The 26,159-nt window shown below is 43.8% G+C and overlaps 1 protein-coding gene across 15 annotated transcripts in view; it reads right to left on the bottom strand.

Annotated features, from left to right (window-relative positions):
* The window catches only part of nrxn3b (neurexin 3b), a 270,562-nt gene that overhangs the window by 33,069 nt on the left and 211,334 nt on the right, over positions 1 to 26,159 (bottom strand). For all 15 annotated transcript variants that reach the window (XM_047574496.1, XM_047574506.1, XM_047574504.1 and 12 more), the window contains one exon: positions 6,148 to 6,319. In XM_047574496.1, the coding sequence (XP_047430452.1) occupies positions 6,148 to 6,319 (172 nt within the window). The remainder of the gene's footprint in view (positions 1 to 6,147; positions 6,320 to 26,159) is intronic.

Genomic DNA, 26,159 nt, shown 5'->3' with positions numbered 1-26,159 from the left:
AATTGTCCAACTAATGAGAAAAATCTCTCTAGTTTGTCAATTTGATATTCAATTTCTAGAGGTGACTTCAGAATGGATGACCTTGCCAATAAAAGCGCCATTGTTTATTATAAAATCAGTCTGCCTTCCAGGTTTTTTTTTTTTTTTTTTTTTTCTTTAAGCGGGGTCGACAGATATTTCCTCAAAGATTTTTCTTCAACCTTTTCAGTTAAGTGGATGAAAGGGGAAAGCGCAATTTTGCACTATTATGTGTTTGATGTTTTGTCATTGCCAGAGAGCCCATTTTGTGTAATTTAAAATCTAGTTGTTTGGTCACCCGTACTTTTCCACCTTTGGCTGCACCCCTATGTATATAATCATAAAAGTACTTTACGTGAACGAACAGTTTTTTATTTATTTATTTATTTTTTATTTCCGTTGTATTCCATGATAGTCAATCTCAAGCAGATCCAGACAAACTAATTTCGCTTTTTTTTTTTTTTTTTTTGATGAAACACAGTTTTGTTTTGATGGTAAAGATGCAGAAGAAGAAGTGCATTCCAAGAAGTTGCCTCGTGAGGTCTTTAAAGGTCAAATTTCATGAAACCATACCCGCACTGCACTGAGGGAGCAGACGAGCTCAGTGTTAAACTCTTAATAAATTATATATATGGACGTTTGTTGCTCATTTAGTCATAAATATTGATTGTTGTCGGGAGATTTGCAACCAAGGTTTCCGGCGCTTTAATCTCCATTCATTGGCTCTTCATTATCTCCACTTGTTGCATATTTAATGCGTATTTGACATTTTGCCGCGTGCTGATTAACGCAGTATATTTTTAATGTTTTGTGTGCGTATGCAGTTTGTCTCTTTTAGCCCTAATGTATGCCGTCACCATTTTTTTTTTTTCCCCTCCCAGCCAAAACAATGTCTAGCTTTTTCCCTGCTGGAGCTTTTCAGTCAACACAAACACTGGCGTGGTGACAGTCCTCTTCTGGTCGGTTGCTTCGTTCTGTTCGTTTGCTCGCCAGACTAATCTCGGTGGGGTTCCATCACGGGGCCAGTGCTGAGAGCGCATCAAAACGGTGAAAATGGCTACTGTGACAGGCTCCTGGCATTCTCTCCATTTTGGGATGATGAGTACATTTGATATAGTGTGGCCCTGTCCAAAAATCATCATTCCACAGCTCAACTCCACACTGGCTGAGGCAGCCCCTGGTTATGAATATCCTGCACCACCCACCTTCTTTCCAATCTACAGCTGACTTTCATCTCTGTTTCTCCTCCTCTCTCCCTGGTTATTCATTCATGTACTTTCTTTCTATTATCTCTTTCTCTTCAGCCCGCTGTCCGTCCAGCGATATTCTGCCGCTTCATCTGCTCCCTGCTATTCTCTTTCTCTCCGTCTCTCTGCCATCAACCCTCTTTGCTCTTCTCGGCTGAATCAGGCCTCTTCAGCTCAAGCCACAATTCTGGTATAATTTATCTACTTTTCTTTCACTCTCTATCCTCTTCTTCTCGACCCATCTATCCGTCTACATGTCAGCGCTTTCTCTCCTTTGTCAACTTATTTCTGCTTTCTACTCCATTAAACGATTCTGTATTCCCTCAGCGGCTGCGGCTTCTTCTCTTTTCACCCATGTCCCTTGGTTTCTCCTGCATGCCTCTCCCTCGGTCCTCAATCCGTTCTCCCCCTGACATCAGACAAAGCCAAGGAGTAAATTCATCATTTATCAGGCTGCTCAGGAATTTATGGTGTTGAAAGCATGAATTAGACCGGCGGCTGGTACACTCAGCTTAGTCTGAGTTCTGAGAGCGACAGAGATTATGTCTCAGATAGGGCTAATCATGTTTGGCCCTGGGGACGCGTTGGGATTTATCTCGCTCCCGAGGAATTGTTTTGTCTGTGTTGAAGACAAAGATTGGCAGATATTTTGAAGGTATCCGCTGTGTCTGTTTCAGGTGACGCTGTGTGAAACGGCGCGTGATAGAGGTGCATGTGTTCCTGAAAATGAACACAAGGTCGTCATTGCCATGGCCGACCCTCTCGTACCCACCACAGACATACTTCTCCTGAGGCTCAAGCAGAGCAGTTAGACCAATGGTCATTCATCTGAGACAACGCCTAAACCTCAGCTAGCTCCAGGCCGAGTGTGATGCACAACTTCCGCCCGATCCGGTCTAGTAATTCTTTGATTCAAAGATTCTAACTCGGGCGAGAACATTATGTAATCCAAAATCAAATAGTACAGGGATTGGGAGCATTATATAAGAAAATTGGAACCTTCTCACTAAACAAAGACAAGCCCCTGCAGTAATATGGGCTGTCACACTAGTACACAGGACTGTAGGAGAGACGCACAGCCAAGCCGACTGGAAAAGGAGGAGAAATGCGGATAAAAAGGGATTTGAAGACATAAAAAGAACGGAGATCGGAGAGGGCACTGTTAGAGGGGGAGAATAATTAGAGAAAGGAAAAAAACAAAGCAGCCAGCACACATACACACACACGCACATTCAACGCCCACACAAACACTCACATGTGCGCTGCAGAGGCCTGATAAAAATGCTCCTGTATGGGATCAGTGTGGGTATACAGCTGCACAGCAGAATGGGACTAATGCACAAGTGCTTTCCGCACTTACTCCGCAGTGCTGCCAGCATTAAATGTATCTTGTAGACCTGTTTAGTTAAAATCACTCTAGGTGCTAATTTTAATGCAGGCTAATGGGTTCAGCGGGCTTAACATTAAGGTTCTAGATCTTTTTCTATGGACACTGCAATCACTACAGTAAAGTATCAATGCAGGAACTTTTTGAAGAACATTTAAGGGCAGTTCTCATGCATTACAACTTCAATTTTCTTTTGGAAGTTTTGGCAGTTGTTCCTGTCAGATGTGGTAAAACTCAACCGAAAAGTAATCGCTGAAATGAAACAGGCCAGAGTGCAGATGTGCGAGTGCCCTGAACACCAGGTACCAGGTACAAAAACACAATGTAATGCAGTCCAGTACAACTCTGACATATATTGCACTCTGTCATTATAGAACATCATGGCTGACTTTGTTCCTTAGGTCAACTATATCACTAAATTAAATGAAGGTGATGTAAGGCAGTGCTTTATATCAGATGTTTGTAAATGTGTTATCATCTCCACATCGGCACTGCAAACCTCAAAAACGAAGATTAGTATCTTTGTAAAGGTAGTCTTAATCTGAACTGTTAGATGTCTATAGATTTTACAGGTGTGTTTAATAAAGTGGCCACCTTGTACAGAAACGTTCAGGCGCAAGTTATAAGATGATAAGGACAATAAGGAACGCTGGAAACATATTCTAAGCTGATCGCTGCGTACTCTGCACAGTGACTGGCTAAACGTTGTCCCATGTACTTGATGTTTAGGTATTAAATAAACCCACTGCCGTGTTTTTGTTCAGAGTTGCATTTTTCTTGTTGCGAATGGTTTTCTAATTTCGTTTAAAATGGATTTACTGAAATGAAAGCTGTAAAACTGCGCAAACTGACGTGCCAGTAATAATATCTTATTACACAAGAGAACTGTGTGTGTGCGCACAACTACGAGAAGTACAGCTGCTGAATTATGACCGGCGTATAAATGGTCAGTTTGGTCATGTATGAAATACATTACATGCTAGACATGGTCACCTGATACCAACTCGTACTTCTTACCCTGTGTACCTAACATTAAGGCATATTGCTCGTAGTTTACAAGATGTCAGCAATGACCTAGTGAGTACGTCGGTATTGGTACAATGCTTCTAAAACTCCAAGTGGTTAATAAACCAGAAACAATCAAAACAATTAAAAACATCATCCAAATCCATCCAAAAATAATTCAGAAGCTCATGGCGTGAAAAGCTCCAGCTGCTATTCAAAGTGAATCCTAATCACTTAACACTTAGGTGGGCCAACTTTGTAAACACACTTGACGAGATGTCCGATTTAAATGCCGCAGGCTATTTTGCAAGCGGCTTTGACTGACGGGCAGACCAACAAACACCTTTGTCCTCACCTATTCCCTACCAGGGAGCGAGGGCATGCCCAGATCCGGTAACTGTTTATTGAACGGTCTGAGAGCCTCGTGGCAGCTAGTGCCTTCAAGTTAAGCGCTAAGAGTGTGAGAAAGCAGTCGATGAGTCTGCGCCGCAACATGTAATTACTCACAAGATGACAACGCCTTTACCAGGCAGGGCGGGGGGACAAAAATCAATCATTGTTGAATTACTATCATTGAATGTCCTGCAAATTACCTGTGCAGAGGAGAAAAAGAAATTACCACGCATTCGATCCCCCAACCTCAACTGCATTTCAAGACAATGGCAGGAGGATAGGAAAGGGAACAAACCTCACTGGGGTGACCTGATATGAATCCAGAGCGATAAACCAAGAGCTGCTTCTGTTGTGCATTCCTATGGTGGACATGTAAAGCCAACTTCCATCAAGCTGTGATTCATGAATGAACGCCGACTTTGGATGTCAGATATTGACAGATGTATTGATAGAAGTTGAGAAAAGAATGACTGAACGCTTATGCAGAAGGCACTTGGTTCTTAAGATGGTAGGAGGTCAATCCTTTCCCAAATTACCGGCCAAGAGGGACAAGGATTAGATTATGCTGTAATAGAGAGTCTAGGAACAGAAGGAACAAGACAACAACTACCCCTCGCATTTGTCTGATTAATTCACTTACTTCACCTAGTGTGGTGAACATGTGAGCGTGAACGTGACGGAGATGTCACTTGCGCACTCCTTACGAAGTTTCTCTTTATTCTGCAGCATAACTGCGTCCGAAACCCAGTTATGAAACCTGTCCAGCTTTATCTGGTCAAAGAAAAGTGAAAGACAGCCAACGGCAAAAGAAAGGCAGAGACAGAAGAGATTAACGTCACCTGCGTTGGCACTGAACCAAACCGAAACCGCACGCCAGGTCACGGTAGAAGAGGATGCTGCCCTGTGCTCAGTGGAGGCATGCAACATGGAGCACGCTGCAGGCTGCTGAGACATGGGGCCGAGAAGCGAAAGGGATCAGCACGTATTTGTTCGCGCTATACCGTTAGGGATAGTCAGCATTTCTGCTTTTTTTTTTTTTTCTTCTAACGCTTGGATAAAAATGTTTTAGCTAGTGATGCATGTTTTATTCTTGGATGCATTTCATCTCTTGTAAGTGTCACGTCTGGCAATGGAACGCTACTTAATTTTCACCAATGTCTATTTATTCTACTTTTACCATTGTCCAATTCTGTTTTGCTGCGACGGCACAATTTTACCTCAGAGATAACTGAAGTTTTCTTATTATCTTTTGTCATCCCAGCTTCATGGCTAAACTGCCACTCGGTGCCCATGAGGGTTTTCCCGAGCATCCAGCTCTGTTTGACTAAGCGGAATAAAAGAGAGGGTAATAGAAGGTGAGGAAACAAAGGTGGCTTCTCCTAAGCTGGTTCACACGGAGACACCGATATCAAAGTTGAGGAGAGCCAACTTAATGTAATGGACTGTTAAGTGGAAGGAGGGAAAGGGGTTTTCTTCCTTCCTCACCTCTCTAACTCTCTCACCTAGTGAGCTGAACAGTACATATTTGTTCTAAATGAAGGGAGTGCCTGAGCCTCCAAATGGGGCAGGCTACGTTTGATGAACCCATTTGTATTCTGCTGCTGTGCTGCTTCTGCTGACCTGGGAATGAGAGATACGGGCAGAAAGCAGCTTTATCTAGCCAACAGGCCGCCCCTTCGTCTCTGCTGCCATCCCCTCCTTGCTTGCTCACCGACCAAATGTCTCTCGGTGCCCGTCAGTCCGTTCCCAGAAATGGACCGGTCAGATGTTGCACAGTTAATGCCTCTTGCAAGAAAGATTCCAGCTCAGTGTGCTCCTCTCCCACGGAGTCAGCCATTATGGTGGAAAAGGACGGGGTTTTTTTTTAAGCCATGTGAGTATAGTGTGTGCCAGTTAACGTGGCTGCATGGCTGTTAGTAATCTCAGATATTTCACCCTGGAGAACAGGAGAAAATGAGCTTTTCTCGACAGCTGTTTTTCCTTCTTGGTGGTGCCCTTTGAATGAACAAACAAATGATGTCCAGTGGTTTTTAAAACTACTCTACTATTCTTTAAGTGGCAATTCATCACACAAAGGACTGACAGTAGGGACGGTACCTGTGGGAAAGTGTTCATTGACTGGCCAGTTGTCCACCTGCAAGGTCGCATTGCCTCCGTTCCTGGTGAATCGCACCAGGTGGTATTTGCCATCGTTCACCGCTGTGGTTGTCTCCTTAACGCTGATGTCCACTGTCCCGATGTTGAATGTAACACTGACTTTGCCTTGTTCCTGGAAATGAAAAAGAAAAAAAGAAAAAAAACACAAGGAGAAAATGAGCTCAAAGAGCCACCGGGCAACTGGTAAATTTCATGAAAATACAGCCACTTCTCAATAAGTCACATGAACTGTCAAAGCTAGATGACTCTAAAAATTGGAAGTGCCACTGCACCAGGAGTCCGTCTGCATGTATTGTTGTTCGGTAATGGATTAATTATACAATAAACTAACTATAAAAAGTTCAATAAAGCTACTTGGATGAATGCCCTCGGCTGGTGCTAATGGTGAACTACTCAGAGAACCTGAGGACGCTGGCATGCTACGCTTCATTATACCACTGTAATGTGATGAAAATAGGCTGCCAGCAGAGATTGTAATGATGAGTAATGCTCCCTGCAGCCCGTCACTACCAAACTGGCAGGACAGATGCTTTTTCTGCTGCGGTCCTTACAAACTGTACGACTACCATATGCTTTGTTTAGCTCCTAATGCTAAAACAGTTGTATCATGTCCATAAATCGCGACGCTTCCCCATCACTCCTTGGCTTCCCTCCCCTCAACCCCACTAATTTTCACGAGATGCCAGCGAGTTTTATTGCGACTGCTTGTGTATTCATGGCCATGTAGGCGTTACAAGCAAAAGGTTTTAGAGCGAAGGCTCGGCTCCAGCGAGTGGCGATGGGGAAGGGCTGAGTTTTCTGTGTCATTTGTTTTAATCCCCCACAGGGAATCTCTCGGTGTAATTACCTTCTTTAGAAGCTCAGAGCAGTGGGGCCATTTCTCATCACAAAACCAAAATTAGGAAGGTTTGCACAGGGTGAAGACACATATTGTTAATTGATCAAGTGAGACACTAACCCTGCGCGGCTCACTGTTGCAATATAGGCCTTTATAATGCCACGCTGGATTTTACGGCGCTCGTCAGCACAAGCGCATTGCAGGATCGCTGCAACTTAAATGACACGACACTTAAACCTGCTGACCTCTATTTAATGCCGCAGGTTCTTAAAACCCTGTAAGAGCACTTAATAAGACCAAGCTACACTTAACACAGTTATATACGCTCAAAGTCAGACTCAAATATTAGACTTCTGTACCACCAGATTATTATAGAGATACAGTGTGGATTTTTTGAAAGACTTGTGTCATCTATTTTCAGGTTTTCTTCTCTGTCAACACACTCTGCTGAGTTAGTTGACTCAATATATTTGCTGTCTTCATAAAAAAACAAAAACAAAAACAAATACATCTGAGATCACTCGAGAACAAGCATTAACTTTTAAATCAAGTTCTGTCTACTCTCTAAGTAGAGCACCTAGAAAAACCTTGGAAGGATCCACTTTCCTTTCCTATAAATTAGGATCCCATTTTTTTGTTTCTTAGCATTTTTTAAGTGCAAAGGCCAGGAGTGTATTCTGGTCTTGATAGAAGGTACAGTGCATCCTCTAGAGGTAATACTTCCTCTGAACTTTACACAAAAGCCTCAAAAGTGTGCAGCGAATCCCTGCAGTGACTACGCACACCGTAGTTTTTCCACTGTATTCGCGCTCCACTCTTACATACACTTAGGACATCCTTTGTCTTCTGGTGAAAGAAGACCCAGAATAGCAGTACAGTGTGCTTGAGACCATAACGTAAGGGACAGGAGAGCAGCCGTACCTTGTAACAATCTCCCGCTCGGCTAATAATGGAAAAAGAATGTCATCAAAGACAAGAGAAAGCCATCTCTTAAAAGCTGAGGTAGGGCTGAATATTTGAATGCGCACTTAACGTCTCTGTCAGAGAAGCTGTAAATGGGCTCTTAATTTAAGTAGTTGTCATTAAAACTCAGAGCAACAGACAGATGCTTACTATAAAAGTACACGCGCACGGGTGCACAGGCGCGCACGCCGCCTATCTGTCAGCGGGCCCTCGGATGAGGTATGCAAGCACGAATATGCTGATGATTTAATGTGACAAGGTGATGCTCAGTGTGTGTGTTGTACCGTGAAAAATACTCCTAAATCATCCCGGCCTACCTGACTAATGACAGGACCTTTCCCTGGCAAGAAAAAACAACATGTCTGACGGCCAGAGCGCACACAGAGCACAAACAGACACATCTAGTACATCCGCCGTGACCTTCAGAGGCTGTGGCAGCCCCAGCTCTCCTGTGTAGTCGCATCAAAGCCACATCACCGACCCACTAATACCTACAAACAAAGACAGATCGTCACCCCCCTGGCCCTGGTACAGACAAACAACAAAACACAACAATTGTACACCTTTGTAACTGTTGCTGAGCGCCTCCGGGCAGCGCGCAAAGAAGGACCTGTGTGTATTAATGCCTTGCTACGACACACCTCTCCCTCTCTCCGTGCTTCTTCCTCTGCACTGCTCCCGTTGTCCGGCTACTCTCCCACCCACCTGCCTGCCTGCCTGCCTGCCCGCCCGCCGCCCACCCCCGTGCTGCAGCAATGTTTGATTGACAGATCCAATTACGTTTTTTATTGGCCTGTCGCTCGCGAGGCGGGAAGGCACTTCATTGTCTCCTGACCAAAGGGGAAAAATGGCTATTGTTCTCTTAGTGGAAAAGATGATGGCCACTATTCTAGGTGTAAACAAATGATGCGCGGAGAATCACTTCCAAACACGCGCACGCTCGAATGCCGGCGGACGGCGTAACACACGAAATCAAAGCGTAACCTTGCACCAGAGTACTTTCTATCAGTCCCCCCCTCGCCACTGTTAAAAAGCAAACGCTCTAAAAAATGAAACTGCAGGAGGTAAAGTGTTAATTTACTGGTATGGTGAGCTTAAGCCCTCTTATAATCTACCATGCCCCCACACTCTTTATTTAATGCCAATCACAAGTGCTTCACCGCTGCAGGAACAGAAGACTGTTTGTGTGTCATCTAAGTGCACGTTGCAGTATGTGTGGGCATGTTGTGTTCACGCTTTGTGTAACTAAGTCTGATAAATGTGATTCCAAAGAGCAAAGCGACCCTCCCTTCCTCCCTTCCTCCCTCCCTCCCCCCTCCTCCTCCTCTGCGAGCTCGCCTGGCACGAGGAGCTCCAGCATTCCCACGTGTCCCGGCGCACGCTGACATCAGTAATCAGGCCCGCCGCAATCCAATTCAGGGCGGATCAATGCCTCCAACACATGGAGCGCCCCCGGGCAGCGAAAGAGAGAGAATCACAAAGCAGTGGTGGGTGATCCCGCGGCAGACAGCCATCACGGCCCGTAGCGGACAGCTGCCGTACAGAGGACGAGCCGCTCACAATGGACCCCGTCCCCAGATCGTTGAATGGTCATTCTGTTAAGCCGCAGGCTCGAGACAGATAAATAGGTTTGACAGCCATTTTATGGAGGTGATATGGGTAGAATAAGCACATTTAGCGCTGCTGGAGAGAGAAAAACAGCCGAAAGAGAATATTTACGTTGTTACGTGCCTTCTGTAAGTGTGTACTTTAAGGTCAGTGGATGTTATTAAAGTGAGAGTCGTCGCCCCCCAAACAAAAGCTATTGCGTTGCGATCAAAGCTTGGTTGAAATCTGGTACGGGCAGAGTGGTCGTAGTGGGATGACTCCAGCGGATCTATATTAAGGCTCAGATGGGACCGAGGAAGATCTGATATCAAGAATGTGAACATGTCCCAGGGTGGGAGTTTGAGTTACATATCCCCCCTTTCATCTGACATCAGCGCTCAAGTTAGCTTTTGCGGTCAGGGGCCATCAAAACTGGATCATGGAAGCGGTGGAAGTAGAATCAATAGAGTGGAGAAGCTAGGACAACGTGAGACGCGCTGGATTGATGCACCTGGCCTTCACAGTGCCAAAGCCATTTATCGTCAGTAATTGACAGAGATAACTCATAGGCGGCGCAGTGATTTGTAGCTGTCTGTTCTTGTGCGCGTCAAGTCCCAGAGTCAGAAATTTGCTAAAGGGTAGGATATTAGAAGGCAGTTGAGGAGAGCTTTGTGTGTGCCCGCGTGTGCACGCGTGCGTTGGCCTTTAGCGCGACTCATTTCCTCATGCGCCGAGTGCACCGACAGCCCAGCAGGCCCGGGGCTCACAGAGAGCTTTGGGTATTTGTTGCAGTCTTGAACACACTATTGGTTGAAATTGAAAGCCCTCATTACACAAAGAATGTCTCTGCTTCCACTACTGATTAACTCAGATCAGACCTACAAGGTAAATGAGACTGAAAACTCATCTGAAGACGCTGCTGTAATCACACTTTCTGAAATTATGACCTAAAAATGACTGATGCTCTAAAATTACAGAACAAACAAACAAGAGAACACATTTCCTCTAATGGTTGCTACTAAGCAATTCAAATAGTTTTAACAATTTTACCAATTTCCGGTAATTCGCCATACACTCTAATTTAATAGTGGCAAATTTAATTTAAGGCACAGTCAAGTGTTTTTCTATAATCTTTTTAATTATCAGTGTCTCCAAAGGAATATATATATTTTGTGCTTAACCAGTGCATAATACACCACATATTCCTATGTGCCATGAAGCTCTATTCTTCCAGAAACACAACAATGAGCCAAATATGGACATTGTAGTTCATAACGTCGGTCCCATATGCACCATGCTGATGGTGAGAATAGTCACAAGAACAGCAAATGTGGATTAATCTGGTACTGAAAACAATCTATTTCTGTTTCCATAACGATTGTCAAAATCTGCTGCGCCCAGCTGCTCTATGAAATCACTAAACTTTTTTTTTTTTTTATCGTTATTTCGCAACTTTTTAAAAATGATTCTCATCATAACTTGGAACCAGCGCATATGAAGCGGTAGAAGAGCACTGCTCCGCCTCAGATTTGATGGGACGCTCATTTTGGTTGCTTCATCAAATTTGCGGACCATAAACAATATTTATTTCCAGCGGCATCTGTAATTTGTGGTGGTCACGGCATTAATTGAGTGCATTTTAAATTTTTAGACCATTAATGTGTCTTGATGAAATGTGTCCCATCCATAATCCACAGAAAACGGCCGGGAAAGTTTAACAGGGGGGATATCTTCTGACGGGAAGTTCTTGGCACAGCTTATTTTGCGGAATGGAGATCATTTAAAAAGTTTTTAAATAAAACATGGCCTATGTCTGTCCAAGTTGATATGTCTTTCATAGTTTGAATGGAGTGAGCATTTTAAATGATCTAATAAATCAGACATGACTCGTGGAGAATGAATTGCCACGTCAGGTCCTATATGAAAGAGGCATTCAGCTTTGACTAACAACAAATGGGGAAAAATACATATTTTAATGTCAAGGATAAAGCGCAGTACACAGGACAACTGCAGCGATGCATACATAGTGCTGCTGAACGACAGGAAGCACAAAAAGGCCCCTCATTTTGGAAAGATACATTCAACTGCGGGATCGAACGAAACACTGCAGACACGGTTTTACTTTCTCACATTAAAAGCGAGAGCGTGCTGTGTCCGGGGTTTGTAGCCAGCGCGCGGTGACGGTCCTAATGCACTGTTCGAATAAACATCCCCCCGAAAAGTGTGAAATTTCATGAATGATTAATTGCCTTGAATGCTCATTCGGACGGTCATAATCGGGACACGTGGGAGGATACACGGCGCGGGGACCCGGGCCCCTCTGAAATATTGATAACGCCTAAAAGAACCCGGAGGTCTAACACGGGCTATATTTCACACCTGAGAGAGCCAGGGACGGCTTCACGGAACGGACAGCAACAAAATGGCTTCCAGCTCGCTTTACTTGGTGCGACTGTAATTGCTGGGATAATACCAGTGAGTCCATTAGCCAGTTGGTTAATGCCCAGGAGTGCCAGCCTGTGTTAGTGTGGACCGAGGAGGAAGAGGCGTTGCATTTTTAATATAAATACAAGCAGCAGCGTTGCTGGGGAAGGTAATGGCTTTGACTCCTGCGCCCGGGCTCAATGTCAAACTCTGAGCCGTGCTCTTTGATCCTCTGCTGCAGAATATGAATCGCGCAGGGTCAGCCTTATCAATTATTTACACCCACTCTTTCTCTATTTCCTGTTTGTCCGCTCTTGTGGCTGTAACTTGCCCTGACACTAATGGCGGACGGCCTGGTGAAAACATTTATCAATGTTACCGCAGAGTCCTCTCCAGCTGGATGCTATCATTTCCTGCCTTTTGGAACTTAGAGTACTGACAGTGCACCGATCCTAATCATCACCGCCACACTGTGTCTGGGATGTATTGTCCCAGTCAAACGGCCGCGCTTCAAAGAGCCTTTTGTTGTTTGTCGAGAAACGAATCTGCAACTTATTTTAGGCACTAGAGGCCAATGTTTAAAATATTCTCGGCTATTTCTTTTACTGTGGCGTCGTGCATTGTTTCTACCAGCAGGCTACCAGGGTGGTGGAGTCTTCCCCGTGAGCCTCGTATTTTATTGAGCTGGCCCGAATCCTTTGCACAGCGCTGCAATATTTAATCCCACAGCTGCAGCTTTTTAATGCTTCTGATCGGAGCCGTGTTTGTGAAATTCAAATTTAAATTGTTGATAAAATGAAAAAAAGAGACTGATATTTTAGGAATTAATATTAATGCAATGGGTGATGAAAAATACTGTAAATGTGTACAGTACATTACTCTTGTTATCTTTCACTGCTGCACTGATGGACTGAATCCATTTATTGCAATTTTTTTACTATTATTTGAACTTGTTAGTTATATCTGAATTGTACTGCTACGGAGCTGGTGAAGAATATAATTTCACATTTTGGTGTTTTCTGTGCGTAAATAATAGGAGAAAAGCAAATATTTTCTCAAAGTATACCTTGAATAATAAAGGATATTTGTAAAATACATACTGTATAACCACATATTTATTTTGTGATGTGATTCCTTTTCTGTTTATCAAAGCAGAAATATCATGCATACTTGCTAAACCACAGGCGTGGTGAAACGTCAGCAATGATTATTATTCTTTTTTTTTTCTTGGATCTGGATCTGTCTTCATTTACACTTTAACAATGTGCCCAACACCAACAACATGTAATCAGGCCATATGCAAAAGCCAGTGGCCTCAGTCTCAACATTGCTGCACTTGTTTAAATATTCTGCTTGGTTTTAAAACAGCTGATAAATCATAAATCGCAAGTCTGATTGTATTCAGTCTGATTTAGATTTGATATCACAGTGTCTCTGTTCCAGCGTCCATTAAAGAAAAAAACTGTTTTAGTGTGACCTCACACTGTGCTGTGTTGGACCACATGGTCCTTACACACTAGGGGGCTTATATAAAAGAAAAAAAAAGGAAAAAAAAAAAAAGAGGCAATGAATAGGATTTGCGCTAGATGGAATAATACGCTGTGAAAGTCCATTAGGGACTGGGCTAATGAAATTGAAACAGCTTGGTGATCAAATTAGAATCTGTTCGGCAGATATTTAATTTAATGTGCTGCTGAATTTGAGCACTTTCTATTTGGTGGCCCCAGAATGAAAGTAGCGCACAATAAATCAAGCGGTCACAATATTCATCCTACATTTTTTTCTTCCCTTCATTTGTTCCCAGTGGATTCACAGGCACCTGCCCTCTACATTTTCTCCCACAGAATAAGTGCTTAAGTCGAAACAAATGGAAATAAGTAAAAAGCAGAGCAGAATATAACACCAGAAAGAATCACAGGGAGACTTCATGTTGGAGCTTTGAGTGCGTTTTCCCCATTGACAATACCTTGAGTGTCAGTCGCATGCATCGCTGCAGCTGCTCGGTAAAGAGTCACGGGGTGAAATTATTTGAATAGACACGCAAAAGATTTCTGCTTGTTTGAAGAGCTGCTCTCGGTGTTTTTGCACGCTCGCCTTACCATGTCTGGGACAATATGCAAAACAAAACCACGCGGCGAGGGAGGGGGGAAATACAGGGCGAGGCAGCAGCACATTCAGATAGCTGCCCAATTAACTAAATGGACGGTAATTATTGGAGCAAGAGATGGAAATTGTAAACTGGGAGGAAGCTTCTTTCTAGTTAAACTGGACGGACACATATGGTAGCCATAAATACAGTTGAACGTCGAGGAAAGATTGGACCACGGTTTATTTGGGTATGGAAACAAAGAGTTGGGAAAAATGACAGAAGCAGCTTCTCATCCATCTGTTTATATAAACATACTATTCTGGGCACCCGCTTCCACACAGACTGATGAATGTAAATACACACACAGTTTGTTTTTTCCCCCCAAATTTATTTATATTTTTAAATATGACACAACTGTTGGTTGTCCAATATTGTCTCAGCGAGCTGCATTAAAATCAGAAATGCTAACGCCAATGATGAGGCAGAAAAAGGGCCCTCCTCTGTTCTCTGCTGGGTGTTTGTGTGTGTGACAGCGAAAAGGGGGCAACATTTGGCGCTGAAGCCAGTTGAATCACCCTGAAGACGCTGACAGCGGAGGGGAGGGTGGGCTGTTGCCAAGGGTAACCTGCCTGGGATCGGGACTCTACCTTCCACCCCGTCTGCAGAGGTGTCGGGGATGAAGGCGGTGGCAAAGGAACATAAAGACAGAGAAAAGACCAGTAGCATGAAAGTGGATGTTTAGAGGAGAAGACAGAGGCTGGGGGGATGTGAAGAAAAATGATTAACTGAGAATAGAGTGCATTATGCACCCCAGTTCCAACCCCACGCTTCCCTTTTTTTTTTGCTTCTTTCTATTTCTTTGTCTTTGATATATACTGAAGAGGAGAATCATTTTATTCTGATTTGAGATTCATTTAGCTTCAAATCCACCAAGTCTCTTCTCTGTGATGATATCAATCCGTGGGTCGCTCCCTCCCACTAAGCACTGAAGACACCAATTGCTGCTGTTTAAATTTGCACCATTTGGAGTGTAATTGCTTCAACTTGGAGAGATTATGATTTAGTAAGAAGATAAAGTGCATCTCCAGTTGCTATAAACACCACTAGAATGGAGATAAATTAGTGGAGCTTGGGAAATCTGCACAAAACAATACCACAATACCTGTGCAGCCAACGTACACCAGGCAGATCACTTATCAGGTTCTAGTGGTAAACGCTGCCTTACCTACTGTAGCATATCATACTGTACACTGGTCCCTAGGGGCCAGGACAGATGGACAAATGGATGTATTCATTTCTCATAAATGGAACTCCATCTCCGTGGTCTTCATTGTGAATCAATAATAGTTGTTTATAGGAAACGATAGACATGAATCTGTTTAAATATAAGGCCATATCAAGGAGTAGTAAGAAGTCAGCATCCTGCATTTATAGTCATAACTGAACGATCTACTGTATTTAATACAATTACACAAACTTTCAGATTTCAGTATTTTTGCAGCACAAACTCACTAGACAACACTGCTGACCAACTGTTCAAGGGGGTTAAAAGAGACAACATTGATTTTGCGGCCGTGCTAATAAGCGCATGCACAATTTTGCAATGGTATGCAATCTCTTCCTTAACCTACCCCAAACCCTATTAGTTTTAGAGGTGAAACATTCTCATTTGCATTTTAGTTGCCTGAGTCCAACCAAACAGAAAGTGAATATGAAAGAAGTAATAATAACTAAATGAACTAATAGATCAGTTATGTAATCAAGCAATCTACCAGTCTAATCAAATCTGCTCATCTACTCTCATCACCAATTGCTGCATCTCTCTTGTTTATGTATGAGGATGTATTGGGTTTCAAACTGTGTTGCTGGGCCTTAAAGAAAAAAAAAACTATAGCAGTCATTCATACAGACACAGGAACAACTCTTGTCGCAAACATTTCTTGGACTTCCCAGACTTGCGAGAAGTCTGTCAGTGCGTGCACCCGTGGCAAGACATGAGTAAACAACAGAAACCAGTAGTATGGTGGAGCCAGTGGAATAAAAACCCAAGAAGCTTCAGAGAAAAGTTTCTGGTGAAAACAGAAACTCTTCGCTCAGAGGAAGGAGCACAGCCAAGAAGGTGAAGACAGCCCAGACAAATGTGGATGACTATTAGCTTTTCCACGTTGGAGGGCGCTGAGAGAAGAGAAGGGACTTGAGAAGACCTTGCATTTACTCTACCTGAATAATGCATCACTTGCCTATGGGACTGTGGAATAACTAGTTTTAGATCTATTTCTGAATGCAAGTCCAGGACTTTCCAGAGCTGCAGTCACAAGTCACATGCACGTGTCCAAAGTGTTGGTGTAATTACTCTGAGGTTCCACACTGCAGCTCGCAAAACATTCACTTAATTACAGCGATCTTAGGCTGACATTGTTTCCCTTGGGAGTACACGAGTGAGGTTAGCAGCCAAGTTAAACTAAAATATCAAGCCACATAAAAACAGCAACATGTTTGCTACTTAAACGTCTTTTACTTGAAAAAATATGCTACCACCCCCCCTCTCCTCCCCCGCTGTTCTACTGACGGCAACCAGACATGGATGTTAAACTGGAGGCCTCTCGCCGTAAGCACCGCTGTAACCCCTGGCAGATCTAATCTAACGTATGGCTGGATACCTGAACGGGCATGAAGCAGCGGAGTCAAAACTCTCCCGCGGTGACGGTTCAGAAGCCACACTGGGCAACATATGCCGACTCCGTGTGATTGGCTGTCATATCAGCTTGATGCTGGTCTACAGTCCAAGTTTCACTTAGCGTCTATTCATTTTTAATTCATGACCATATCCAGTGCATTAGAGCTCTGTTAAATCAGCCAGAACGGCGTCAAACTCCCCCTGAATACATTTAACGATTATGAGCACTGATGATTGATTAAAGATGTATTTGAAGCAATTGTTTGACTGTAGGCTTTATTCTACAGCTATTGCTTTTAATTGATCGACTCCGGATTTATGCAAGAATGTATGAGCGAGATAAAATTGTTTCTTTTTGTGAAAAGTAAAACGTAGGGGTGAGTTACAGCAGGGTTTTTTGGGATAAGTCAAGCTATCAGACCTCCTGCTGGAAAACAGCATGGGGCATGTGAGCAGCTGTCTAAATGTGTCACTGCCATTTGGAGTTACTTTCAATAGTATGTTTCCAGACTGAGAGATGATATGGACAGAGGACACAAGGGAGAATGACAGGCAGCAGGAGTAAACAGGCAACAAAGAAAAGTGTTGAAGAACGGGAAATCCGGAGACAGGAGAAGGGGAGTGCTGAAATGGAGACATGAATAGCCAGTACCTAAAATGGCTGAATAAACAGGAGGGAAATCTAGGTCGGTCTGTCTCTCCCACTTCAAGGAACACTGACGCAAGTGGCCTACTTCTTGAACGCTTTGGACACTTTCAGGCCAAACTGTCGCCAAGCCCCTCTCCTTTCTTCTGAAAAAGATCACCGGGTATTATTTATGAACTGCAAAACAACAGTACATTTGCATTCACTTCTACTTACACGCTCCCAGCGCGTTTGTCCTTCCTGTCAATTATTCCCCATAATTATTTTTTCCCTCACTATTTTGAAAAGGCCTTATTTTTCATGAAATTAATTGGCCCAAAAGTAATAAGGCACCAGTCATTTTTAAAGGCAATTTTCTTTCCCATAATGTGAAACTGCTAAAAGATAAGTGCATATCAAAGGCTCAGCAGATAGCGCTCATTGCAGCTCTCTCCTCTCACAATTAACGGGGCTGCCTGCAGAGAGGAGGCATGAAATCTAGGTGATTGGAATGCAAGGAGATGCCAGTGTAATTCTCAGCAACGCCATTAACGTTAATCAGGGGGCTCCAAATGATTGATTATGCCGATGCCTTCTTGCATGGCGGGAGCCTCGCATGCATGCTGATGCATGGCGCCTTTTGTAAGCATGTCAAAGTGCATAATCAAAGAAGCTGATGCGTTTATCATCGTGCTTTAATCTGGCTTCTTAGGGATCCCAAATCAGGCGTGGAAAGACCGTGATGGCCGCTCTCGAGTGCAACAGTCCTGTGAGTGCAAACGTGAATGATGCAATGCCAAACCCTGTGCACGCATGGATGCATTATCCCACGTAGCAGCAGTCAGAGTGGCTCGAAGAGAGACACACACACACATACAGGCATGTTGGCACATATGCATCTCGATCTTTTTTTTCGTCTTCAGAGATAACTGCATAGAGGTTCTCTGAGGGCGGAAAATAGTGTGCCACAGAAAGTGACAAATATATTTGCTATCTTGTGGGAAGTTGTTTTTAAATGTCACAGTGACTCTCAAGGTCTGTCCCAGGTCGGCGGCTCCCGAACAAGACGGTGGGAGGCTCACAGCTGTGTCAAACACACACGGAAAAGCACAGACACGAGCTCACATAATGAGCATCTGCCACCCCGACAGCTCAGAAGAAGCAGAGCCGCTGAATTCACATCGGAAGAGGTGGAGAGAGGCAAATGCAGCTCAAGACGGGAGGCCGAACTCCAGCCATGGGGCTCAACTGTCCGTTCATATTTCTTCGTGTTCGGTTTGCAGTTTGTTTAATGTTGCGAGCTGAACGGCAAAGGGGTATAATTTCAACAGATGACATCTAAAATGTTTTAAGACCTGAGCAATCATCGGCAGAGAGAAAGAGTGACAATGAAAAAAAATGAGAACGCGTACTGTTGCTTCTGTCTCCACCTGTTTTCTCCACAGGAGAGCAAACATTACTAACTCTTTTTTTTTTTCTTCTTTTCACCTCACAGCTCCACTGCCCCACTAACAAAATCGCCCCTCCGCCCGCCACCATCTTCTTCTTCCTCGTCCACCCAAGCTGTGTGGAAGCTCCTTCTCTATATCCTTCTCTATGCCAGATGCTGGGAGATTCTGGGCCAAGTCGGCCACAGTGGGTGTCTGTCAGTTTTGGGCTCGCTGTCGGGTGAGTTTATCTGTCATAGAAGGCGTCCTTACACTGCCGCCCCTGAAGGGAGATTAGACACGCTGCACTGACTCTCTATCTACCTCTATCTATCTGCTTTCCCTCTCCCTCCATATCTCCGGCCCTTGTCCCGTGCTCCCCCTCCCCATTTTCTCTCTCTTGCCTCCGCTGTCTCTGTCCTCCATCTCATTCTCTATACCCTCTCCTCCCTCCCTTCCCTCCCTCCCGCTATTTGTCAGTGTGCGCTCCACTGAGTCAGGACTGTGAACAGGTTACAGTAGGCGAGAGGCGAGGTCCACCAGGATCAGCCAAGCGAGGCACAGATGGGCCTCCTTGTCCATTCAGTATGACTGTTGACACAGGTTGAAGCATAAAAAAAGCACATGATGCATTTCAATCCTTCCTTTGAGCTACACTTGGCAGCTCAGCCAGAGAAATAATATCAGATAATGGGTTGAATAATGCCAGGATGACATGGCAGTCACGGTCAAAACCGCTTTCTTCCATTTCTGCAGTTTCCAGTGAATTTTGGGTCAGATCTCCTCGACATAATTGTATTTGTAACCTGGCTTTCTTAACCCCACTGCCATTAGGACTCCTCTGAAACAGATTGGCTATTAAAAAAAAAAAAAAACTTCGAAATAAACCCTACTGAAGGCAGTGAGACAATAATTGCGTGAATGGCAAACCCCCATATTATCAATATAGAAGCTATGGCGTGTGTAGGCATGAGAAGCTGCAGTAAACCAAAGCTAAAAGTAGGTTTAATCTCACCCCTGCCAGCACGGCATAAGACATTTTTCGTAGTGAATTTTATAATTAGAGTGTTATCCAACTTGTGCCGTCCCCCAAGTGGCAGCGTTGCCACACACAACAGGAGAAGGCCGCTCGGAGGCTTTTCTGAGCAAAAAGGCATATGTAATGAGTCATGAGGTCTCTCTACACTCCAAATGACATTAATTGCTGTCCAGGCAGAAGCTCTCTGGAAAACAGCCAACACAAGAGCAGGTTAGGGCAATCTAAGATTGGGAACGTTGCACAACAGCCGCATCATTTTTTTTTTTTTTTTATCCTGCTTTTTTTTTCCCTCTCTCCAAAATCAGATGTCACTGCATCTCGTGTATGACAAGAGCGGCTTTTCGTCAAAGACAAAGTGTCTTATCGGGGCCAGAGAAAATGTGATGAATACTGTATTTTAGAGCTAATCTGTCAAGCGAATGAGCTGCTTAAACCATCAAAGAAGTCAAGGAAATCATGTCTTTCCTTTCTCTTCTTTGACCATTCTGACATGCGCTGGCAAGATGTGAATAAATTAAAGATAACGTGGGAAGAATGAATTAAGCATATGCTCTCGAGCCTTCAAACCAACTTAATCAAAGGAGTGTTGTGAAATTCAGAGAGGGGGAAGTTGAGGGGTCAAGAGAGCCGCGCTTAACATCTGTCATCGTGTGCTGACTCATGCTGCCATGGCCATAGGCTTGGATCCTCCACATGGCTCGGCTGTGTAGGGACAGCGTATTTATATGCACAACTCCCACTGACGATATTTACTTACTGAGTCTTTGCCCTAAATGTTAGTTCATATTTGCACACATTGCATAGTTTTACTTTCACTTGTTGTTGCATTTCTGGTTTATGTTTCTGTAAAACAGTTAAATTTAATGAGGCAGAGGCTGAGATGTTGTGACTTTTAGTTCTTGGTTGTTTAAATCCCAAAACACCAACAGAGCCATTTTCATGGGAATCTGCACACAACATCTCAATCTCAACACCCAGAGGCTGACATTTCTCTAAGACTTCCTGAAAATATGTTATATGAAGATATGAAGACAATGGTGTGAGGGAGTAAATGCCATGAATCCACCTATTATTATAAATAAAGATTAACAAAGAGCCCACAGGCAGTTCAATCATAGTTATCTTTCAATCGAACAGAGCGCTTCGCTGCTCTCCAATATTTACACCAACCCTGATGTAGATTTTGACGTCCTGCTGTCAGCTGCTGGCATGGATGTTCTTTCCATATGCAATAATATTAAGTAACTTACTTAGTTCACTATCTACTAGTTACTAAGACCTAAGGACTTTATGTTTAAACTTGAAGAATGCATTTAGTCTGGGACATTATGTATTGAACGCCGGCCTGAAGTAGACAGACTCAATCTGCAGAGTCATGTAACACTCCATTCGGATTTGATTATGGGTCCTATCTAAGAAAAAATACCTCTGCATGCAACTGGGTAGTTCTACAAGCAATCAGTCGCACAAATTCAACTCCACAGCACTCAAATGAACAGTTTGATAGACCCCAGTTCTTTGCTGGAGGCCATTCAACTCTAAACGGAGCAACTCCAGACAAACTTTCCTGGCTATAGTAATTACTGCATGATAGCATCTGGAAAAGAACTAGAAAATTATTTTAATTTAAAATAAAAAGTAATGAAAAATGGGTTAAAGTAAAAGGTACAGTGTTTGCTTCTCAAGTGTAATGGAGTAGAAGTATGAAGTGGTAGAAAATGGAAATACTGGGTCACTTCCCACCACTGTATACATACTATTTACAGTTAGTTTGGTCACTCCGTAGCTGAATCCAGATTTGGGCTACACTGTAGCTGCACATACAGATGAATTTCTTCGCACGAAACATCTAAGAAAATTAAACTAAGAGAAAACCTCCGGGGCTGTAAAATGAAGCTGACGTGGAAGTGCCAAAAAACTGCGGTTTCTCAAATGAGCGAGTCAATCCCCACTGACCTCCATGTTAAAATGCCAACAGAAATAAACATGTTTACAGCCAGCTACGAAAAAACAAAAAAAACAACAACAAAAAATAGCAACCCATTTCTGGTCCCAGTCAGTAATTTCTCCACAGCTGCGTGTAACTCATTCAACACATATCAGTCAATGCATGAAACTGAAAAAGTACAAACAGTTAATTAAGTAATGTTTTGTAAGATAGTTCCACGCATAGGAGCATATTTTTCCTTTCAGTTTTCTTTGATGTAACTCATGACCCTTAACCTCAAAACGGCCCCTTGACGCCCCAGACAGAAAATAACCAGTCGAGGAACATGTACGTGCAAATCTCAGAGTCACCCAAACTGTGTCATCAGGATAAAAAGGTTGTAACCTTATTGGCTGACCTGGACGTCCAATCAGACTTGGTTCTAATGGGGGCCATGGCCTCTTTGGAGACAGATTTGACCTGAAAGGAAATGTGCTCCATATGTGTGTGTGTGTGAGCTGGCCCAGAGACAGAATGCATTGCAGAGCGGGAGCTTACACTAAAAATAGAAAAGATCTTTTTTTTTCCCCCACCACAATAAAGAGACAGAGGAAATGGCTGAGGGCAACGCAGGAGCAGAACCAGAGATGTGGGGATGGAGGACTTTGCTGTCACGTCCTTGGCCATCGGCCCCGCTGCCTGCCCAGAACGTTTGAGGATCAATAAAACTCTGACATACGCTCTATAACCTTCAGTGATTCAGTGCTTATAATAATTCTACATAAGAGCCATCCAGCAGGAAATATTTCTTTTATTCCATAGATTGGTATTCCGATGATCCCGGCATCTTAAAAAAAAAAAAGCGAGATAGTCTTTTTTTTGTCTCCTTGTCAATAGAGCTTTGTCATGGCGAGAGTCAATAATGGGAGGATTAAATAAATACAAACTTGCACTTGGCAAAATGCACAGGTACTCACTTTCACATTCACTCTGTCTGTGGAGGAGATTTGCACTCAAATTTGATCCCCTTTTTTATCAGTCAGAGAGACAGAGAGAAAGAGGGAGAGAGGGGGAAACTGTCTTTTTTTTCTTTTTTTTTTTTACCAGCAGGAGCTTAATCCTCAATGAATACATTTGCTGTGTGTACGTATGTGTATGTGCGTGTGATGTTGAGGCAGCCAATCTGCCACAGCGTTGCTGATACCGAAGGCAGAAGATATTTTTTTTTTCTTGCCTTCTTTCCGCTAGATTTATTTTCTAATGTTGACGTTTATCACTTGAGCAGGCCTGCAATTCATCATCCTGCTTCTCGTCGATAATCCGAAAGGGAGTCAATTTGCTAAAATGCGATTCTCTTTCTTTTATTCGGTTTTCTCCCCCCTCCTTCCTCCCTCTGTGTCGTCCCTGTCCCTCTATCTGACGACGCTTTGTCCTGCGGCGGCTCAGGTGAGACATGGCAGAGAGTGGCTGTAACAGGGTGACGCCGAGGCTCGTGGGAGGATTTAGGAGTGTCTCTGGAGCTGAGGTGACACCTAGCCTTGTGCGTGAGATGCAACTCAGTCACTTCCAAAATCCCTGCGATCTTTCATTAGGTGCTAATCATAGGCTATCCCGCTCATCACTCAAGCACATGTGCTAACTTGCCTCTAACCGAAGCGAGGTGCTTTATTCTCAGAGCATCAGCCGCCATTTAAAGGCGGGTTTATGGTTTTTGTGTGCAGGCATGCTCACATCGGACACAGGAGAACACACAGGACTCCCGCTGATGGGAGCTGGTTGCCTGTGGCTGGCTGTGGCTTTGTGAGTTTTCGGTACAGGATTGTGTAGCAGCTAGTTACAGACTGGGTCATGTCAGTGCTCATTCCTGAGATGTTAAGAAATGGCTTCCATTCAGATTTTACTTGTTTGTCTCAAGCCCATTTCACATCGAGCAGATGCGTTTTTTTGTCCGACGTGAAACCAATGTGAAACCAGGCAATCGACATGGAATGTTATCAGCTCAACTTCGATGTGAACAGGAATGCCGCGTCGACCGTGTCCTTGTAGAAGCTCCAGGGCTGTGAGCAGCCCAAAAACAGAGCGAAGTTTTGGTCTACTCCCATAAGAGACTGACACACTGAGCGGACGTAGAAAAGAGATACCCGGGGAATCTGGAATTCACACCTATGTGTCCTAGCACTCATTTAGCCTAGTATTTTATTAATGATTAATTAGTAGGTGTCTCTTGCTGAACGTGGAAGTCCCCAAAGGGCGGACTTGGGCAGACACGTTGGCGAACATAAACCGGACTCTAAAAGGTGCCGCTGCGAGTACGCTTGTTTGACTGTGACATGACTGATAAGATCCACTCGCCTTTTAGCTCTGGATTGGTCACCAGCTACTTACAAGGGAAACTACAAACACAGAGAGTAACAGCACCGTAGTCATACACACCATGTGAGTGCCATGGAGTTGGTTTTGTTTATACCAAAGTGTCTGCCACCAGGGAAGAGAGCTGTGAGTAGTACTCTATTATATCTGTTGTATAAGATACTGACAGCGAAATGACTTTAAAGGCGTTTGTCAACAAGCAGGATGCTTTTCCAGTTCTCCCTACAAGCTTAAGCTGATTGGTTGTAGGACTATTGCACAGACATAGAGCATAGAGTGATTTTTTTTCCCTTTATAGGTTGAAACACATCAATTAATCACATCCAAATGGTGTTTAACCAGATGCACATTCTAATAAGTATTCAGTCTGGCATCGCCAGGATATGTGTGACTGTCATTTTGTTCAGAATTGGAGGGTGTGCAAACAGATAATGTGCAGCCCAACAGTGACAGCTGTAATGGGTGTTACTTAGAGGCAAACCTGTATGATGTGACAGGTTGGAAATTGTTAATAATGCATTTGTGTATTATTTGTGTAATTAGGAAATTATAGAAACGTTTCTCAAATGTACAGCAAGGAGTGAGCAGCCAGTTCCATTTTTTCAGGTGACTTTTACAAACTGAGTTAGAGCTAATTCTCACATTTCTGCTGCCACAACACATAAGTGAGCAGAGCTTTGAAGATAAAATGGCCTCCACGGTGTTGACCACAGCCTGTCCACACCTCTCTGAATATAATCTAATAAAATAACCCCACCAGGAGCTTTAGTGGAGTTGTTTTCGCATTGCAGCTAGATTCAAACCCATTGACCGACCAGCTCCTAGCACTCAATCTAGCCTTTAGCGCGAAAACAATAGTGCTGGGGAACAGCGGATGAAAAAAGAGAAAGAAAGGGAAGATGGATAAGAAGGAGTGAGAGATAAGAGGGAGAAAGTGGGTGGCGGGGCGTCAGAGTGAGACAGAGAGGCAACACATAATTTGGAATTCACAGCCAATGTGCTTGTGTGCCGAGACCTATCTGAGCCAAGTTTGTCTCTGATCCTGCTCTGAATTCTAAAATACTCACATCGCTCTATCGCTCACCCCGCAACTTCCCCCGCCCCGCACACCTCTTCTTCTTATTCTTTTTTTTTTCTTTCTTCATTCAGACTCATGTATTTGTTCTACTTTTGGATGTACATGATGATCTACTCCCCGTCCCTTTCATCTTCTCCTTCTGTGTCTTCATCACTGTGAGAATGGGATTCATGTCCTACCATGAAGCTGTGAAAACACACGCATCCCTCAGGGGTTTGGCTGTCAGAGAGCAAAGAAGCTGGAGGCAGGCGCACTGTTTGTTGTCTCTCATTGAATTTTTCATCTTAATCCATGAAATATACATTGCCGGGGCCGGGGCTAAGGCCGAGGACCACATGGGTACATTGTAATAATGTTACCGTGTTTGTCCAACTTGAGAAGTTATTACTTGCTGTTCCTCTCCAGAAGTGGTGGCAGGAGGGTGGCGATGTAGTGTGTGTGTGTGTGTGTGTGTGTGTCAGGAGATCTGCTACATAAACTCCTCCTCCTCCCAAGTGCCTTTACTTGACATGGATGACTGACAGGCAGATGTCCCTGAAGAGCCCTTGTATCGTGTTTGGAGTGTCAGTGGCAGCTTATCATTGTGTGAAAATTCGTTGAAAGAGCCTCTGGAAATGTGTGTGTCTCTACATGTACATGGGGTAAATGTGGGGGGGTGTGGGTGGGTGGGCGTCTACGGGAGCCAGGGAGGAGGAAATAAAGAGTACAACCACCCATGTGGTGGACATATGTTTGCATGTATCCACGCATGTGCTTGTCTGAGAAAACACAAGATGCAAAAAGCTTTCGGTGCGATGCGCATTTAAGTGCGTCGGTGCATCTTTCCCAGCTGAAGTTGTTAATTATTAATAACACACAGCCGCCGAACTCTCACCCCTCTGTCTTTGATTATCCTATCGAGTCACGGA

The sequence above is a fragment of the Mugil cephalus genome, chromosome 21 (genome assembly GCF_022458985.1).
Source record: "Mugil cephalus isolate CIBA_MC_2020 chromosome 21, CIBA_Mcephalus_1.1, whole genome shotgun sequence".
Lineage (NCBI taxonomy): Eukaryota > Metazoa > Chordata > Actinopteri > Mugiliformes > Mugilidae > Mugil > Mugil cephalus.
Note: the sequence above shows the minus strand (reverse complement) of the source record. Positions and strands in the feature narration are given on the sequence as shown.